At 38.3% G+C, this 20,917-nt stretch overlaps 1 protein-coding gene and 1 pseudogene across 1 annotated transcript in view; one reads left to right on the top strand and one right to left on the bottom strand.

Moving 5' to 3' along the window:
- The window catches only part of DZIP3 (DAZ interacting zinc finger protein 3), a 175,447-nt gene that overhangs the window by 53,442 nt on the left and 101,088 nt on the right, over nt 1–20,917 (bottom strand). The window contains exon 22 of the mRNA XM_006170766.3: nt 761–829. Coding sequence (XP_006170828.1) covers nt 761–829 — 69 coding nt within the window. The remainder of the gene's footprint in view (nt 1–760; nt 830–20,917) is intronic.
- LOC114006566 (uncharacterized) lies at nt 3,727–3,815 on the top strand (annotated as a pseudogene).

Genomic DNA, 20,917 nt, shown 5'->3' with positions numbered 1-20,917 from the left:
AAAGTGGTGAAAAAAAAAAAAAAAAAAAAAAAAAAGAAAGAGCGAGAGAGAGAAAAAAGAATAAAATAAAATATAAATAAATAAATAAAAATAAAAATAATAAAAAAGCAAAATATACAAGATATGAGAAATGGAAAATTGTTGACAACATGTATGTTGATGCGTTTGAGCCAACAGACAGTGTATTTTGGATAGAAAATTAATTTTGTACACTGTAATGATGTATAGCGTATTAATGTTAAAAAAAATTAATTAATTAATTAAAAAAAGAAATGTTCACTTTGTAAGCTAAACAATGTGATTGAATGTATATAAAAAATAAATTAAAAAAAAAGAATCCCACAGTTAAAAAAAAATAAGTAGCTGTAAAAGAAATTACCCACAAACAAAAATAGGTCAATCAGAATAAAACCCAACCAGTTTCATAAAGCAGTCCCACCTAGTAATATTGATTAGGGGAAAGAAATAATAAATCTTAAGATCTCCATGTCCTGGTAGTAGTTTTTCTGTAGGACTATAACATTTCCGGTTCAGTGTCTCTCAGCAGTTTTCTAGACACAGAGCTAAGATGACTATACCTCCTAATCTGTCTAGGACACTTCTCATTTATACCTACTATCCCAGCGTAAGTATTAATACTATTTAATATCATGCTCAGAAGTGCCTCAGTTTGGATAAATTATATGGCTACTCTAGCCAGTTGAGCAGAATACAGTTTCAGTGAGAACATTCTCAACCAAAGAAAAAGCCAAGATTATACCTTTTCATGGAAAGTTGCTCTTTGAGATTCTTGATTTCATTATCTTTAGCATGGATTTGACGCTGTAATCTAAGCAAATAAGAAGAAAGTCATAAAGTGTTAGCAATTTTTTTTATTAGCAGTCAGAACAGCTCTACTTAAAACTGAGGCAGTGACCAAGTATTTCCCTTTTGGGATGTGAACCTTGAGCCCAATGAAAACACTAACTGGATTCCTAGACTTGATCCTTTTGAAATTCATTTCTTGTTGCTGATGTCTAATGTACTGATATCCCAAGGAAAGGGGAGCTGAACTCTAACCCAGTAAATTAGAAAGCCTGACAAAAAAATGTTATTTTATCTTATATCCTCAGCTCAATGAATTGGAAAAATGTCTTTAGCTCTTTGTAGTTTAGTTTACCCCCTAGAAAACAGAGATGGTAGTTGTCATCCGATTTTCTAAGCCTGTTGTGGAACTGAGATCTTTTAAGTTTGTTAAAGAAATATGGTATCAAGTCAGGAAAATTATAAAAGACTAAATAAAGGTGTGAAAGAAATCAGACCTTAAAGAGAGAAGGATTGAGGCTGTGTGCAAATAAGAATTTTAATTAAAACTATAAATTACAATTTAGGAGTCAATGACATGACCTAATCACAGAAAGACTGAGTGAAAGTCAAAAACAACCTGTGATTATCTTAAATATGAAAAAAAAATTAAGAGAAATGTAAAGTGATACTTTCTGGTTAGTCACATACCATATTTGATGTCCCTCCTTTGTGCTACTGTAATTCTTTTCACAATCAGGCTTTATATAAACCTGTCCATTAGCTTCAATATGAAAAAATTTATAATAGGGACCAGCAGATGGTGTAATGGTTATGTTGCTGGACTCCCATGCAGTTGACTGCAGTTTGAGTCTCGGACCCAGTGGCTTAAAACTCATGCCAGTCATGTGTGCATGTGTGCTCAAGATCCAGAGAGGAGAATGGAGAAGGGACTGCAGCGTGGCCATCCCCCCTTAGGGAAGTGATTTCTCGCTTTCTGTTTGTCTAGCAAGCCCACATGACCTAGAGCAAAAATCTCTCTAAAATAATATATATTCATAGCATGTCTATGCGTGTGGAACGTTCTACACTGGATCAGGTGAAGAAATGTCTTGAAGTCAACAAGAAGATGGAAGAGAAACAAAAGGATTATGATTTTGAAGAAAGGATGGAGCTCAGAGAAGATGAGGAAAAGACCAAAGCATACAAAAAAGAGAAACAGAAGGAGAAGAAAAGGAGGGCTGAGGAGGACTTAACATTTGAGGAAGATGATGACATGGCAGCTGTGATGGGCTTCTCTGGATTTGGTTCTACCAAGAAGAGTTACTGAGGATTTCTTTACTTGACCTAACTTTGGCCTGTGTTGGACCTAACTATGGGTGTGTTGAGGGTGGTGGTGTGGAGGCATTTCTTTCTGGGTACTGGGGAAAGTCCTTAAGAGTGTCATTGGGGAGGGCTAGAGGGTGGGCGTTGGTTGATTTTCCTCTACCTTGGGAGAGGGCACAGGATGCAGAGGAAGTATGGCGTATTCCTTCAGTCTCGGTATACCATTGGAGTCACAGGACCTCTGCCCATCTGAGTTCCGAATAAAGAAAAATCTCCCCTTCTGAGCTTTCCCGAAACTTCCCCTGCATCTTTCCCTCTTTATCTCTCCAATCCTTGTCTCAGTATCCTACCTCTTTATCCTATGTTCTGCCTTTAATTTTGACTCTTGTTCAGTTTGCAACAGAAGGGTTCTCTGGGTTCCTCGGTTTCCAGTTGAATGCCTATCCTTGACCACCCCCTCCTCCCACCCAATCTGGTGGTTCTCTAGCCAACTGTGCATGCATGTGTACTTCTGCCTGGGTCAGTGGTGTGTATGGATGTGTGTGCATGAATCTGTCACATAGAGGGGCTGGAGCTAGACTCTCAGAGCATTGCTGCCCTGGGGTGTGATGTTCTCAGCTTCTTCAGAGCATGTAACAGGAAATTAAATGGGATGAGTGTTAAAAAAAAATTTATAGCAAAAGTATATTTCTCTTTAAGTCTCTGATATACTCACTTGGGATACACTAGCATGACCATATAATATAAATTATTAGAATAATATAAGTGATTAATATAAATTATTGGAATGATTAATATAAATTATTAGAATGATAAGGCTCAAAACAATGACTTCAGTGTTGGCTGGACTACTTACTACTGGATTTCAGAGACTACCCACCCACCTTTATGCTAAGATTCCTTAGAAGATAGAAACTTAAACTGATATTTCAATGAAAAGATCCAGATGTGTCTTTGTACAAAAGATGTTATGTTCCCAAGTGAAGATAAGAAATATAAGCTATGTCACCATAATATACAGAAATATATACATAGTGTTGACAAACAGTAAGATTTTTAAGGCTGACATACTTTTCTTTTGCATACTTCAGCTACTTAAGTATTTTACCTGGCTCTTGTATAGAGTGGGTAATAAGAGCTGACAAACCTAGTGGGAAATTGAGAAGACCTAAGTTTTTAAATAATAATGCAGGCAGAGTTTCTATTATCCGGCTTGGATATAAACCAGTTAATATGCACTCAGGAAGTCATAACCTCAGTCCTATTTTTCACATACATAAGACAGTAATATTATCGGATTTTCTTTTCTAAAAGATCTAAATTTTAAATTTCTCAAGGCAACTCTGGCTGGCTATCAAGTTTATTACATAGATTTTACTGACAGCAGGTTTTTTTACACTTATTATGAGCTTATTGTAGTTTATTCTGAAAAGGTCACCTTAATATAAATAGCCTTTCTTAACACTTCAATTATAATCAATAAATATTTGCCAAACACTTACAGCAAGTAAGGCACTGAATTAGGCCAAACATAAAACATTATTTTAGTTTCCTACTAAACGCCATATTCTGAGACAAAAGAAGCCAACAATAACAATTAAAGAATATTTATATTTCATCACTTCTCAGCCTTTTGGCTAAGATCAAGTATAATATCTGTTCTTATCAGTTTTTTTTTTTTTTTACCATGACAGTGATTATCTTTTTTTTTTATCTTTTTTTATTTCATTTTTTCCATACATTCAATAACGTTATTATTTATCTTACAAAAAGGATATTTCAATACATCCTCTATCCAAGGACAATATATGAAATGGATTTTTGGAAATAAGAGATGGAAAGAAGCTTACTCTGTCCACTCCATGCACAGACCTGGCATTGTAGTATCTTCAGGAACAATGCTCCCCACCAAATATAACACCCTTGGAAAATGTTCAAGTGAATGAAACAAAGGCATTACTCCAATGCTTACAGAAGAACATACAGAGTGGTCATGCTATCCTTTCTGCCCAAATGACTTGTCTTTTCTCCCATCTCATCCCTTCTGGACTTCAATGCTAAGGTCCACACTGTGTCTTCAACAAAATTCTTCCTTCACTAGCGGAAGTTCTTCCTTAATGCATCAAAATTACTCCCTTTACCCTACAAAATACCTACTAAATATAGCTTCATTTGACAGTTATTTATATGTACTTGTTTAAAAAGCTTAACTTATTTTGAGATAATTGCAGATTCACAATTCAGGTATAAGAAATAATACAAAGAAATTCCATGTAACCTTCCCCAATTTTTCTCAATGGTAACATCTTGCAAAACTATAGTACAATATCATAATCAAGAAACTGAATAGTTCCATCATCACAAGAGTCCTTTGTTTTGCCATTTTATAGCCACATGCACTCCCATTCCACTCCATCCCCCCTTATGATCATGGGACCACTAACTGTTTCCTATTTTTATAATTTTGTCATTTCAAGAATGTTACAAAAATAACATTATAGTATATATGTATATACACTTTGGGGACTGACATAATTCTCTGATGTCTGCAGGCTTTGTAGTGATTTTATCATTTCATTCGGAATGATAATTTATATCTTTTGTCAGTTTCTAGAAGTTTGTCAATTTTGTGGGCCTTTTCAAGCAGTTTTTTGTTTCATAAATTTTCTCTGCTGTTTCTCTGTTGCCAATTTCATTATTTCCCATTTTTATTATTTTTTTTCTGTTGCTTACTTTGGGTCTATTTGATTTTCTTCTGGGAATCTGAAGTGAGATTGTAATTATCTATGTGAGGTTTTCCCTTGATCTAATGTATACTTAGTGCTATATATCTTCTCAGCACTCCTTTAACTTGTGTACTGCAATTTTTTTATATACTTTATTTTCACATTAAGTCAACTCAATGTATTTTTATTCCCCTTGAAATTGCTTCTTTGATCCTGGGATTATTTAAAACATGTATTGTGTATTTAAGAGTTTTTTTAAGAGTTTTTTTTTTTATCTTTCTGTTATTGATTTCTAGTTTGATTCCATAGTGATCTGAGAATATGTTTTATATTATTTCAATTCTTAAATTAGTTGAGATTTGCTTTTATGTGCCAGGATATGGTCTGTCTTGCTGAATGTCCTGTGGGCAATTGAGAGCCTGTGCATTCTACTGTTGGTCTTGTGGAATGTTCTATAAATACCAATTAGATCCTGTTGGTTGATGTTGTTGTTGAGGTCTATATCCTTGCTGATTTTCTGTTTAGTAGTTCTATCAATATAAACTGCTGAGATTGAAGTTTGAAGTAGTCAACTATCATCAGAGATTTTTCTATTTTTTCTTTAATTTTTTTAGACTTTACTTCAGGTTTTAGGGCTGTTTGATATACAGATATTTAGGTTCTCATATCTCCCTGGTGGATTGATTCTCTCATTATTATGTAATATCTCTTTTATGTCCAGTAGTTTTCTTTGCTCTGAAGTCACTGTATCTGATAGTAAGATAGCCAGTCATGCTTTTATGTTGACTGCTAACATGGTATATCTTTTACCAGCCTTTTACTCTAAGCCTACTTATGTTGTATTTGATATGAATTTCTTGTAAACACGATACTATTGGACATTTTATTCACCTTTAAATTCACCCTGTCAGTCTCTATTAATTTGTGTATTTAGACCTCATTACACTTAAGATATTTATTAATATACTAGGGTTGATGTCTGCCACTTTATTGCTGTTTCTTCTGTTTTCCTTTTCTTAATTTCTTGTGGGTTATTTGAATAATTTTTAGGTTTCATCTTAACTTACTTACAGTATTTCTGAGTATACCTAATTTTGTGTGGTTTTCTCAGTGATTGTAGTAGGTATTAAAATACACACATACAATTAATACCATCTACTGGTATTGATCTTTTCCTATTTTAAGTGAAGTACAGAGACATTACTCTCATTCAGGCCCCTTTACCCTCCCCACCTTTGAAATATATTGTTTGTAAGTACTTCCTTTACATATGTTGAATTTCACATAAGATAGTATTGTAATTTCTGCCTTGACCATTGAATATGAATTATATTAATAATTAAGAATTAATGAGAAGTGGAATAAGCTCTATTAATCCTTTTTATTCATTATGATATTTTTGTTTCCTTTCTGAAGTATTATGCTTCTAATATCCTTTGATTTATGTTCAGACATTCCTGTATCATTCCCTAAGGGCAGGATTGCAAGTGACAAATTCTTAGATTTTTCCTTTGTCTGAGACTGTCTTTATTTCCCTTTTTTCCTAAAGGAAACTTTTGCTGAATACAAGATTCATAGTTCTGTTCTGTTCTTTCAGTAATCAAATAATGTGCCATTTCCTTCTGGCCCTCAGTGTTTCAGATGAAAAATATGCTGTTCTTCAAAGTAGTGTTCCAATATAAGTAATGTTTCTTTCTGCCTGCAAATCAGTTTTCAGATGTTTAATTATGATGTGTTTTGACACAGATTTGAGTTTTTACCATTTGGAAGTCATTTGGTTTATTGAATTTGTAAGTTTATGTATTTTGTCAAGTATGTAAAGTTTTCAGTCATTTCTGTTTTCAGAATTTAAAAAAAAAAATGTATGCTTTAATTTGCTAGGGGGTGCATATACTTGCTGGAGAGGGGGAAAGTGAAAAAGCACCCCTCATGGGGGATGCTCACATCACAATCCCTTACCCTCCATTTCTCCCTCTCTTTGGGACTCTAGGCATGCATTCACATACACCAGGCTTGTTCCTCAAGCTGCTGGATATGAGATTTGAACTCAACACTTTGCCACATGGGATTTGGCCACTTCTCCACCATGCCATTGGCTGACCCTAGTCATTTATCTGAATACTTTTTCAGTCTATCCATCTCTCTCTCTCTCTCTCTCTCTGTGCTTTCCTTTTGGAACTCTGATGATAACAACCAGAGCTCTTTTTACCATCTGCAGATCCCTGAGACTCTTGTCTTTTTAATATTTTTAGTCTATGCTTTCAGACTGGGTAAATTCTATTCATCTGTCCCCAAGTTCACTGATTAAGTCTGTTGTCTTTACTTTACTTGTGACCCTATTGTATTTTCTAGTTCTATTAACTTCTATTTTTTATTGTAACATTATGTACTGTTATTTTCTAGGATATCATTTGTTTCAAAAAAATTCAATTTTGAGGAAGCATTTTTATGATACTTCAAAATCTTCATCAAATAATTCCAACACCTGAATGATCTTAATATTGTCTTTACTCTTCATGTTGTAACTTTCCTGGTTCCAGGTATGATATGTGCTTTCTATTATAACCTAAGTATTTCAGATATTATGAGATCTGGGTTCTGTTTTTATCAGTCAGCCTCCCTGTTGAGGTATAATATAAGAGCCAAATGAGTATAATGTTTACCTCTGCACTGGGCCCTGTCAACAGCACCCCAATGTGAGGCAGACTCACACTGTCTCAATGAAGGCAGGGGGTGTGGAAGTTCAGCCCCATCCCCCACAGCTGCACTGATACCTTTTCATGTATGTGGGGGCACCAATATACATCACCTTTCTGCCTCTAAGCGGAGTATTAAGATCAGCTCCCTGGTGGACCCTGGTGACACCAGAGAAGAAGAAAGCAAAGGGCTGCCTTACATTATTTTGTTGCTGTTGGGTGAAGGTAGAAGCTCAGCTCCTTGCTGTAGCCCTCTGGCACCAACTCAGAGAAAGGAGGAAAATGGAATGTCAACTAGCCCCAATGGCAGAGACTTAACTCCCCATGGTGGGATGGTGGTAAAGGTGAGAGTGAAGCCTGGTTGTGGAGGGCACTGCATATGGAAGCCATCTTGAGCTATCCACCATCTTGGAAACCATTAGGTTTCACTTCCTCACTGAGCAAACCAAATCATATGACCAACTGTTCTCCCCAAGGGGCAGTTGGGTTTCTAGGCAAGGGAGAGATCCACCCACATCAATGATTGGCACATACTGTTCTATCTCATTTGCATTTTGGACAATCAATATATACCAGTCTGTATATAAGCTCACTGTTCTTCCTCAATAAACAGAAGATTTGATCAGCACCTCATCTTGTCTCCACTCTGCGTGTCTGTGTGTTTGTCCCATCTCTCACTTCCTCCACCAGACGAATGTTCGACTGTCCTGCAGGTTGGGACACATGGGGCCCAAACAGGGACCTGGGTACGAGGGATCCAGTGAAGAGCTTCCAAGGAAGGCTCCAGTGCAGAGCAACCAAGAAAAGACAGTGGAAAAGAGAAGAGGACAGCAGAGACTCGTCCAGAAGGGGACGGCAGAGACTCGTCCAGAAAGAGACGGCAGAGACTCATCCAAAAGGGGACGGCAGAGACTCGTCCCAAGAAAGACCAGTGAAAAACATAGAAGGACAGAGAGAAGACATCCTGGTAAGTAGTTACTTACATTTTATTTTAAGTACGGGTAATAATGGGACAAGAGCTTAGCACAAATTATCCGCTCAGGATTTAAAAGAAGCCCTTGCCGTTACGGTTGCTAAGGGAGAGCAGCAGATCATGCAAAATGATCAACCCCAGGAGGAGGCTATAGCCACCTCAGATCTAACCAAGGATTCTAAAATTGAAAAAGAACAGGGAGAGGATCTTATTTTCCTAGATAGTGAGGAAGAAGTTAAAAGCCCCGAAGGCAAGACAAAACCCCAAAAATCCAAAAAACTAAAAAAAAAAAAAACAACCTTAAGGCTCTACAAGAGCCAAAGAAAAATGAGCCGTCAACTAGTTCGGAGGAGGAAATCTTAGAAACAAAGGCAGCCAAGTACAATAACCCAAAATGGCTGCCTGAAGAAAAAAATTTAGAAACAGAGGCAACCAAATACAATAATCCAAAATGGCCACCTGAAGAAGAAACTTGAGAAACAGAGGCAGCCAAGTACAATAATTCAAAATGGCCACCTTTCAAAAAATGACTGCCATCTTACAACTCAATCACATCTGCACCACCTTTGGTGATGCCATTTATTGACCCTAGGGAAGAGATTTTGAATAAAATAAAACAATTAAAAGAACAGGTTCAATTAGAAAAAGAACACCTGGAACTAATATCACAATTGGAAAAACAGAGAGTGGGTAAATCTAAAAGTACAGATTCCTCACAGAATCGCTATCAGCCCACTTTTACCACTGGCACAAAAATTAAACCAGTTCAGATACCACAACCGTCAATGAACTTTGAGGAATAGGAATCCCTCCCGGTAACAAAAACCATAGATCAACAAGGGCAAGCATGGCACCACATACGTGGCTTTGATTTTAGATTGGCAAATATTGGCCCATGCTGTGCTCTCTGGAGAGGATTTCAAGCAGCAATCAGGCCATATAGAAGACAGATTTATCAGGATATATTCATCTTTGATCTGATATTGTGTCAGCATACCAACAGGATGGGCTCTGGCCGCTGCTCTTAAAGGATATACTGTCCGCCAATTCCCTAACCATAATAATGTAGGCAATTGCTTCAATTGTGGTCGGCCTGGACATATGGCAAAGATCCTGATACAATCATCCAGCCATATACTAAGAACCAAATTAATTGGCTATTCCAACAAACAGATTTCTGGTCTATTGCATGTGCTTCCTTTACTGGAACTATTGATAATCATCTTCCTCCAGATAAATTTTTATTTTTATCTACCCATGATTTTGTTTTCCCTGTACAAACTTTACTTAATCCTGTTTCAAATGCTTTGTTGGTTTTTCATTTTTGCCACGGTACAAACTACTGAGGCCGGCAAATATGTTATTTTCCATGTACTTGATGCACTCTGTTATGGGCAAACCTCAACAAATTAAGACAGACAAAGGCCCAGGTTACACAGAAAACAATTTTGCCTCTTTTTGTAAACAAATTCACATTAACCATGTTACGGGAATTCCATACAATACCCAGGAACAAGGCATTGTTGAACGTGCTTATCTTTCCTTGAAAAATACTCTCCAAAAGCTAAAAAAGGGAGAGCTTTTACAAACTAAGGGCTCGTCAAAAAACCTTCTGGCACATGCCCTTTTTGTCCTAAATTTCCTATCTCTTGATAAAGATGGACACTCAGCTGCTGAGCGCTTCTGGCATTCAACGACCAAAACAAAATTTGCCTCAGTTTTGTGGAAAGATCCTCTGGACAATACATGGAATGGTCTGGACCCTGTCCTCATTTGGGGCAGAGGGTCTGTCTGCATCTATTCTCAAAAATTGGATGCTGCTCGTTGGCTACCAGAAAGATTAATCAAACAGATTGATTCTAACAAGCCATCCAGGGACGACGAAAACCCTGAGATGTCTTTCTCTTCTTCCACAGATCAACAAAATGAAGATCCATCTTAAATACCTGATCCTGTTTTGTTTCTTCGACACTATTGCTGCTGGTTTTGATCCTGGTGCCACTCCTCCTGGCAGAACAGGGGGGTCTCTGTCTTGCTTTACAGGAACGCTGCTGCTTTTACACCAACAAGTCCGGCATTGTTCATGACAAAATCTCTCCAACAACATAGAAAACAACTCACCAATAACTCCTTCTTTACTGCATGGAATGGACTCCTCCCCTTTTTCCTCCCCATACTTGGTCCGATTCTGGGTTTACTAATTGTTTGCTCTTTGGGACCTGTTCTTTTTAATAAGCTCATGGCTTTCCTTAAACACCAAATTGATGACTCCATAAAAATGCAGCCTATCCAAGTCCACTACCACAACCTGGAGATGGAGTATCGCAGAGCCTAGACGTTGCTCCTGCCTGAGGTGCTGAATTTGTTAGCCAAAGATGGGTAAGAGAGTCTGAGCCTGTAACAGCTGTACAGTCCTCCCGCTTAAGACAGGAAACCCATCAGAGCTATGGGATTCTCCAATGACGGGTAAGGATGGACATGTGGCTCTAAAAAACGACTCCAACCTAAAGCAGGCAGAATTCCCCCAGGTTTTTCTCCTCTCTTTGAAAAAATAAAAAAGGGGGACATGTGGAGGGCACTGCATACAGAAGTCATCTTGAGCCATCCACCACCCTGAGCTATCCACCATCTTGGAAACCATTAGGTTTCACTTCCACACTGAGCAAACCAAATCATGTGACCAACTGTTCTCACCATGGGGTGGTTGGGTTTCTAGGCAATGGGAGAGATCCACCCACATCAATGATTGGCTCATACTGTTCTATCTCATTTGCATTTCAGACAACCAATCAATGCCCACCAGCCTGTATATAAGCTCGCTGTTCTTCCTCAATTAACGGAAGATTTGATCAGCACTTCGTCTTGTCTCCACTCTGTGTGTATGTGTGTTTGTCCCATCCCTCACTTCCTCCCCTAGGCGAATGTTCGACTATCCTGCAGGTCGGGACAGCTGGTACTGCCTAGCTCCACCACAAACTGCCTTATTAAGTCTCACAGATGGAGGAGAGAGGTAGAGGCTCAGCTCTCAGTTGGACACTGTGGACAGAAATCTGACTATTTTTCCTATTTTCCAAAATCTTTTCAAAAGGGACTGGGGAAGTCATGTCCATAAACATTAATAGACCATTTATTCTCCATTAACAGGATTCTTCCTACATCCTGTCCCTGGCATAGTATCTTTGAGATGTATATTCCAACAGATTACAGTATCTTCTTTTGCTTATCTTTTCCCAAGACACAGAACTTCCCTTTCCTTGAGATGTAGATTAAGCCTTTCTTCAATCTCTTCCCAAGAAACAACTCTTCCCTTCCAATCACCAACCTAAGAATTGTGGAACCCACCTATAACCTACAAGACCCCGCTTCTACATGTCCCACCTTTTAGGGCCAGACCAATGGAAAATCTCTTCATTAAATTTTGTCTGTCAATTTCAAAAGCAAATAAAAGGAACCCCTATACGTGATCACCCTGAGAAAGGCATGTATGGCTCTTCTCTGGGCCTAGATCACTCATATTTGACTTGGAAATAAATTGCATTAATTATTAATTTTTAATTTTTACAATTAGTCATTTTTCTGTTAACAAGATGGCAACCACGAAGGGACCAGAGATGAACCAGAGATCTTCTGAGGGGATGCTTCAAACCCGGTGCCTGGTACCAGCAGGGGGCCCTTTGTGCCCTCTCCAGCTCTGAGCCTCTCCTCAGGGGAGATTTGGTAAGTCCTCTGGCCTTGGACTTCCCAAAATTTGGTAGACTATCTGGTTTATTTCTAAGCTGGTTTGCTGGTTCGTGTGTCTTATGTATGTTTGTTTTGGGAAACCCAGGTTTGCACGCCTCAGGTGAGGGGCTACCGTTTGTGCTCCTCGGGTGAGAGGCTGTGGTTTGCACTCCTTGGGCAAGGGTGAGGGGTGGCGGTTTGCTCTCAGAGAAAGGTGTAGTGTTTTGTTTCCTCTTTGAGTGAGTAGTTAAGAAACTGAAAGTATGAAAGTGGATTAGTTAAAAAAAAGGGGGGGGGGAATAAAGGTTCTAAGGGGTCTTCCACCTTTGCCTTCTTGAAGCTACTTCAATTGGCTGCTATACATTTGCACTGGAGAAACTTAACTGTTTTATTCATAGGTGAATGAGAGAGTGAGTATCTCAGCTCAGAAGATAATAGGGCACTTGCTCCTCCCTGCCAGGTATGCCCCCTAGGCAACTGGGAGCCATGCTGGGAGTGTCTGAAAGGAGGAAGATTTCCTCCTCTTAGGACTAGTAGCAGCACTACAGGGAATCCTAAACACAATAACAAAAGGCCCATCCAGTAAACACAAAATAAGCGCTAACCGCTCAAGCTTTTTGGGTCCCCTTCAAGAGTACTAGATTCTTTTTTATTTATTTATTTTTTTTGAGAGGTTTAGCTATAGGGCCCATCTCCTCCCAGACAGACAGAGAGAGACATAGAGACAGAAAGCGAGAAATCACCCCCCAGGGGGGATGGTCACGCCACAATCCCTTCTCCTCCATTCTCCTCTTGGGATCTTGGGCACGCACACACACGCGCCCGGCGTGAGTTCTAAGCCACTGGGTCCGGGACGCAAACCGTGGTCGACTACGTGGGAGGCCAGCGACATAGCGATTACGCTAACTGCTGGTTCCCAAGAGTGCTAGATTCTTGAAGGAAACTGAGACACATAAGAAGAGTGATCTTGACAGTAGAGTGACATTTAGTGGAGGGATGTTCAAAAAAAAGCAGCACGCTGGTCCACCACATTAAAAACCTTAGATTTACACAGGTCGGTTTCTCCTTTTAAAAATGGACTAAAAAAAAAAAAGAAAAGAAAAGAAAAGAAAACATATCCACAGTTCTAAAGGGCAAAAAGGACGACCACTTTTGGGCACCACACCTAGCTTTATTACATCTATGGCAACTTGACCTGCAGGTATTTAGGTAAATAGGAAGAATTAAGAAAGGTGATCTTGGTTAAAATTTATTCAGGCAAAAGCCTCGATAAGTCTTTGCATGCTAAATTAACAAAATCTGTATTTCATTAAAAAGAATTAAGTGCTACTTTAATTAGTACGAAAATATTCATTTCTAAAAAAAATGACAGAATTAACTCCTTTTTAAAGTTAACAAGAATATATTTGAGAGTATCTCAAAAAATAAAAATAAAAACAAAAAAAAAGCTGCTTCTGAAATTAAAAAGGCACCCAAAACTTCCCTTATCTGGACAATATCCCTCTTTCATTATTCCTTCTCTTACCAGAAGTAAATTTGGGAAAGATACACATTTAGCAACCCCCAGCGCAAGCGCCAACCCCCTAGCCTGTCCTGTCCCCAGCAGCATGCCACAACCCCAGCTGCAGGCCTCCAGCCAAACAGCGATTCTGAGGCAGGGACATCGCTGTTCCCACACCTAACCTGCAGACCCCCAGCCCAAGCACTTACCCCCTAGCCTGTCCTGTCCAAAGCAGCAGGCCACAGACCCAGCTGCAGGCCTCTGGCTATCCAGCGATTCTGAGGGAGGGACATCACTGCTCCCTCACCTCCCCTGAAGAACCCCAGCCAAAGCACCCACCCCCTAGGTAGGTCACCATTACTTTATGCTTTGGATTTTTCAGCTTCTTTATTCTGTTGTTAATTTCCTGGTCTTCCTCCTCCAACAGCCAGTCCTGACCCCAGCAGCAGGCCACAGACCCAGCTGCAAGCCACTAGCCAGTAAACGATTCTGGGGCAGGGACATCACTGCTCCCTCACCTCACCTGTAGAGCACCAGGCCAAGTCCCCACCCCCTAGGTAGGTCGCCATTACTTTCTGCTTTGGATTTTTCAGCTTCTTTATTCTCTTGTTAATTTCCTGGTCTTCCTGTCCCCAGCAGCAGGCCACGGACCCAGCAGCAGGCCACAGACCCAGCAGCAGGCCTTTGGCGAAATCGCACTGTGCTAACGCGCGACACACGTTTTATTTATTTCTGTGTGTGTGTGTGTGTGTGTGTGTTTCTCCTGTTGTTTCACCTAAACTCTCTCCTCTTCATTTTCCACCCTGTCAGAAGGACTAGACAGTTCTATAATCACATATCTGAAGTCCCCTAGTAATATAACTTTCTCTGGGATCTTCCCTTGTACTGATCCACCTGAAAAAAAGGAGATATTGCTTTTCAGACACCTCAGTAGAGTACCCCACTTGATACCACATTGGTAAAAACAACAGAAGAGAGACTTCGCCAAACATTAATTTGCAGCAATAGGGAAAGTCACTTACTCCTAGTCGGAGAAACGTTCCCACAAGAGGTATTCAAAGTGAATATATCTTCAAATGGCTAGAAGTAGAAGAAGTGCCTCAGGTATGAATAAACAATGAAATACATCTCCACCAAAAGTACAGAGTAACTCCCCTACATCGTTCGTCCTAATGGACGATGTAACCAAAATGTCAGACAGAGAATTTTGAACATTTATGATGAACAAATTCAATGAGTTGGAACAGAAAAGAGAAAATGAACTACAAGAGATAAGGAAGTCATTCCAAAATATGAAAGAAGAAATGGACACTCTGAGAAAGAACTAGATGGAGCTATTAGAGATAAAGTCTGGAATAGAGGAAATCAAAAACTCCCTTGAAAGTATTAAAAGTCAATTAGACCATGCTGAAGATTGAATCTCTGATGTAGAAGATAAAACCTCTCATCTAGAAAAAACCACCAAAAAGATAGAGAAAATAACAAAAAACCTCACAAAAATAATACGGACACTCTGAGAAAGAACTAGATGGAGCTATTAGAGATAAAGTCTGGAATAGAGGAAATCAAAAACTCCCTTGAAAGTATTAAAAGTCAATTAGACCATGCTGAAGATTGAATCTCTGATGTAGAAGATAAAACCTCTCATCTAGAAAAAACCACCAAAAAGATAGAGAAAATAACAAAAAACCTCACAAAAATAATACACGAGAAATGCTAGATTCCATAAGACACCCAAATATCAGAATAATTGGCATCTCAGAAGGTGAAGAAACTAGTAACGGCATAGAAAATCTATTCCATGAAATCCTAGAAGAACATTTCCTGAGTCTAGAGAGGCACTCAACATCAAGACCCAAGAAATACAAAGGACCCCAGTTAGAATCAACCCCAGAAGATCTTCCCCAAGGCACAGACTATCCAAGACCACAGATAAAGACATGATACTAAAACTGGTAACAGAGAAATGAGAAGTGACATACAATGGTCATCACATCAGGCTAATGCCGGACCTCTCAATGGAAACAATGCAAGCAAGGATACTGAAAGTGTTGAGAGAAACAATTTCAGCCATGACTATTATACTCTGCAAGATTATCTTTCATTTGGGAAAAAAAGATTAAAATCTTCTCAGACAAACAAAACCTGAAAGAATACGCCAACACCAGACCAGCTCTTCAAGAAACCCTGAAGAAAGTACTGTTCCAGGAAAACTAAAGAGCTAACAGACAGAAACAAAGGAATAAAAAACTGCTGTGATGATGGCCAACTTAAACGGCAGGACAGATCCAGTTACATCGATAACTACATTAAATGTGAACTGATTAAATTCCACAATCAGGAGAAAAAGACTGGCCAAATGGATAAAAAAACAGAGACCCTCTATCTGTTGCCTACTGAAAACACAGCTCATTGATACAGACATACATAGACTGACAGTGAAGGGTTGGAAAAAGGTTTTCCATGCAATAGGGAACCAAAAAAAAGAACAGCAATACTAATTTCTGACAAAAGAGGCTTTAAAACAAAAAGCGTTTGAAGAGACAAAGAAGGACACTATATCATAGTAAAAGTCTCTATAGATAGAGAAGATATAACGCTTATTAATATCTATGCTCCTAACACAGGAGCACCCAAATATGTGAAGGAAAGACTGTTAGACTGCAATACACTAATTGTTAGAGACCTCAACACTGCATTATCCCCTCGGGACAGATCATCGAGACAAAAAATAGATAAAGATATAAAGGATCTGAATGATACCATAAATGAAATGGACGTAACAGACATCTATAGAACTTTCCATCAAAAAAACCACGAAATACAATTTTTTCTCACCCCCACATGGAACCTTTTCGAAGATTGACCACACTACAGGGCACAAAGCAAGGCTTTACAGATTCAAAGGCATAGAAACTATTCCCAGCATCTTCTCTGACCATGATGGAATTAAACTTGAGTTTAATTTCAAGAGAAATCCTCAAAAATACTCATATACATGGAAACTAAATAACTTACTACTGAAAGACTCCACAACTACAGATGAAATAAAGTCCTAAATCGAAAGATTCTTGGAAGCTAATGACAACGAGGACACAAGTTTCCATAATCTTTGTACACTGCAGAAGCAGGCATAAGAGGGAAATTTATAGCAATTAGTGCTCATAAGAGGAAGACGGAAAGAAGACAAATTGATCACTTAACATCATGCCTCAGAGAATTGGAGAAGTAACAGCAAAATAATCCAAAAACCGCCAGGAGAAAGGAAATAATAAAGATTCTAGCAGAAATAAATGAAATAGAAAATAAGCGAACTATACAGAAAATAAATGAAAGTAAAAGCTGGTTCTTTGAAAAGATAAATAAAATTGATACACCACTAGCGAGACTTATTAAGAAGAGAGGGAAAGAAATGAAGTGAATCAAATATGCAAAGAAGCAGGAAATATAACAACAGGCAAAACAAACATACAGAACATAATTAGAGGATATTATGAGCAACTATATGCCAAGAAACAAGACAATCTGGACGAGATGGACAAATTCCTAGAAACGTATAATCTGTCAAGATTGAGCCAGGGGATATAGAAAGCCTAAATAGGCCCATAACAAGTCAGGAGATTGAATCTGTAATAAATGACCTTCAAACAAGGAAAAGCCCTGGCCTGGATGGATTCACCTCTGAGTTCAATAAAACTTTCAAATAAGAGTTAACTCCCATTCTGCTCAAGTTATTTCTAAAGATCCAAAAGGGTGAATCTCTCCTTAATTCATCCTATGAAGCCACCATCACCCTTATGCTCAAACAGACAAGGACAGGACAAAGAAGGAAAACTATAGATCAATATCTCTGATGAATATAGATGCCAAGATTTTCAACAAGATACTAGCAAACCGTATCCAAAAACTTATGAAAAGATTATACATCATGATCAGGTAGGCTTTATTCCAGAATGCAAGGTTGGTTCAACATACATAAATATCAGAAATGTAATTCACCATATTAACAGGAAAAAAGACAAAAACCATATGGTCATATAGATTGATGCAGAAAAAGCATTTGATAAGATACAACATCCCATTATGCTCAAGATGCTCAGCGAAATTGGCATACAAGGGTCATTTCTCAACACAATAAAAGCTATCTATGAAAAACCCATCACGAATATCATCTTGAATGGAGAAAAGCTGAAAGCTTTCCCACTAAAAATGGGTATAAGACAAGGATGCCCACTTTCTCCACTCCTTTTCAACACAGTACTGAAAGTCCTTGCCAATGCAATCAGAAAAGAGGAAAAAATTAAAGGCATCCAAATAGGAAAAGAAGAGGTGAAACTCTCTATTCGCAGATGACATGATTGTGTACACAGAAGACCCAGTGATTTCCATGAAGAAATTTCTGGCATTAATGCATGAATACAGTAAAGTTGCAGGATACAAAATTAATATACAGAAGTCTATAGCATTTCTAGATACAAACAACAGGCAGACGGAGATAGAACTGAAAAAAGTTATTCCATTAACCATAGCCACAAAAAGTATAAGATATTTAGGGATAAATCTAACCAAAGAAGTTAAAGACCTCCACAAGGAAAACTATGAGAAGCTAAAAAAAGAAATTGAAAATGACACAAAAAAGTGGAAGGACAACCCATGTTCATGGATTGAAAGAATTAATATAACCAAAATAGCAATTCTACCCAAATTAATCTACCTATTTAATGGAATGCCAACCAAAGTACCAGACACATTCTTCACAGATTTAGAAAAGACAGTCATAAAATTCGTCTGGAATAATAAAAGACCCCATATTGCCAAAGCAATTCTACAAAAGAAGAGTGGGATGAGCGGCATCTCACTCCCTGACCCAAAAATATACTACAAAGCTGTGGTAATCAAAGCAGCATGGTATTGGCACAAGAACAGACATGTGGACCAATAGAACAGAAATGAGTCCACAGGAATAAATTCCCAATCACTTAGTCAACCAATTTTTGACAAGGGATAACAGTCAATCCAGTAGGAAAGGGAAAACCTCCTCAGCAAATGGTGCTGGAAAAACTGGATTTCCACCTGTTAAAAAGATGAATCTGAACCCCTACCTCTCACCTTTGACAAAAATCAAGTCAAGGTGGATCAAGGGTCTAAATCTAAGACCCAAAACAATTAAACTGCTTCTAGAAGACACTGGGGAAACTCTGGGAGACATTGGGGTAACATAAGACCCCTAAAGCACAGTCGATAATCCCCAAAATAGACAAGTGGGATTACATCAGACTAAGAAGTTTCTGCATGGCAAAAGACACTGTAAATAGTGTGAATCGACAGCCCTCAGAAGGGGAAAATATTTTTGTGAACTAAGCATCAGATAAGGGATTGATAACCAGAATACCCAAGGAACTAAAGAAGCTGTTTGGAAAAAAGATGATGAATCCTATTAAAAGATGAGAGAAGGAGTTGAAAAGAACACTCACTAAAGATGACATACGAATAGCCAGAAGGTATATGAAAAAATGCTAAACATCCCTCATCATAAGGGAAATGCAGATCAAAACAACAATGAGATATCATCTAACCCCAGTCAGAATGGTGAACATTAAAAAAACCAAGAATGATAAGTGTTGGCAGGGATGTGGTGAAAGGGGAACTCTCTTACACTGCTGGTGGGAATGTAAATTAGTCCAACCGCTGTGGAGAACAATTTGGAGATTCCTCACAAATCTACAAATAGAACTGCCATATGATCCAGCAATCCCATTCCTTGGCATCTACCCAAAGGGCAGAAGAATTTCTCATGGGAAAAGTGCTTGCACATCAATGTTTATTGTGGCACTTTTCACGATTGCTAAGACATGGAACCAACCCAAATGCCCCCATACGGCTGAATGGATTGAAAAACGGTGGCAGGTATACTCTATGGAATACTATTCAGCCATTAAGAACAACAAAACCCTGGCTTTTGACAGAATGTGGAAAAATATGGAAGATTTACTGCTGAGTGAAGCAAGACAGGCTATGAAGGAGAGACTCTGTATGTCCCCACTTAATATACACCGAATGTCCACACTCTATAACTGAAACTGACGGGCTAAAGCATGTACAAACACAAGAGGTGGATGTGAATGCCAGATGTGGTGTGTGTAGAGGAGTGGGGCCTGGTGAAGAACATTTGGAGAAGGGATACGAAGACAGCATTATTGAGACAGCAAGGTACTGTTGTCATATTTTGATCAATTGGACTGGGGAAAAATGTTCATAAATTGAAATGACCACCTTGTAAGCTAAATAATGTGATTCAATGTATTTTTTAAAATGTAAGAAAAAAAGAAAAAAGAACTTTCCATGAAAAAATCATGAGATTCACTTTTTTCTCACCCTCACATGGAAACTTTTCAAAGATTGACCACATCATAGAGCACAAAACAAGCCTCTCCAGATTCAAAGGCATAGAAACTATTCCCAGCATCTTCTCTGACCATGATGGAATTAAACTTGAGTTTAATTTCAAGAGAAATCCTCAAAAATACTCAAATACTTGGAAACTAAATAACCTTATCCTGAATGACTCCACAACTACTGATGAAATAAAGTCCAAAATCAAAAGATTTATGGAAACTTATGACAATGAGGACACTAGTTTCCATAATCTTTGGGACACTGCAAAAGCAGTCATAAGAGGGAAGTTCATAGCAAATAGTGCTCATAAGAGGAAGATGGAAAGAAGGCAAATGGATCACCTAACATCATGGCTTAGAGAATTGGAGAAGCAACCGGAAAATAATCCTAAAATCTCCAGGAGAAAGAAAATAAAGATCTAAGCAGAACTAAATGAAATAGAAACTAAACAAACTATACAGAAAACAAATGAAAGTAAAAGGTGATTCTTTGAAAAGATAAACAAAATTGATACACCATTAGCGAGACTTATTAAAGAAGAAGAGAGAGAGGAACCAGGTGAATCAAATCTGCAATGAAGCAGGAAATATAACAGACAAAGTAGAAATACAGAACATCATCAAGGATACTACAAACAAATATATGCCAAGAAACAAGACCATCTGGATGAGACTGACAAATTCCTGGACATGTATAATCTACCAAGATTGAGCCAGGAGGATATAGAAAATCTAAATAGGCCCATAAGAAGCCAGGAGATTGAATCTGTAATAAATAGCCTTCCAACAAAGAAAAG

The sequence above is a fragment of the Tupaia chinensis genome, unplaced genomic scaffold, assembly GCF_000334495.1.
Source record: "Tupaia chinensis unplaced genomic scaffold, TupChi_1.0 Scaffold148904_1, whole genome shotgun sequence".
Classification (NCBI taxonomy): Eukaryota; Metazoa; Chordata; class Mammalia; order Scandentia; family Tupaiidae; genus Tupaia; species Tupaia belangeri.
This window is presented reverse-complemented; position numbering and strand designations above follow the sequence as displayed.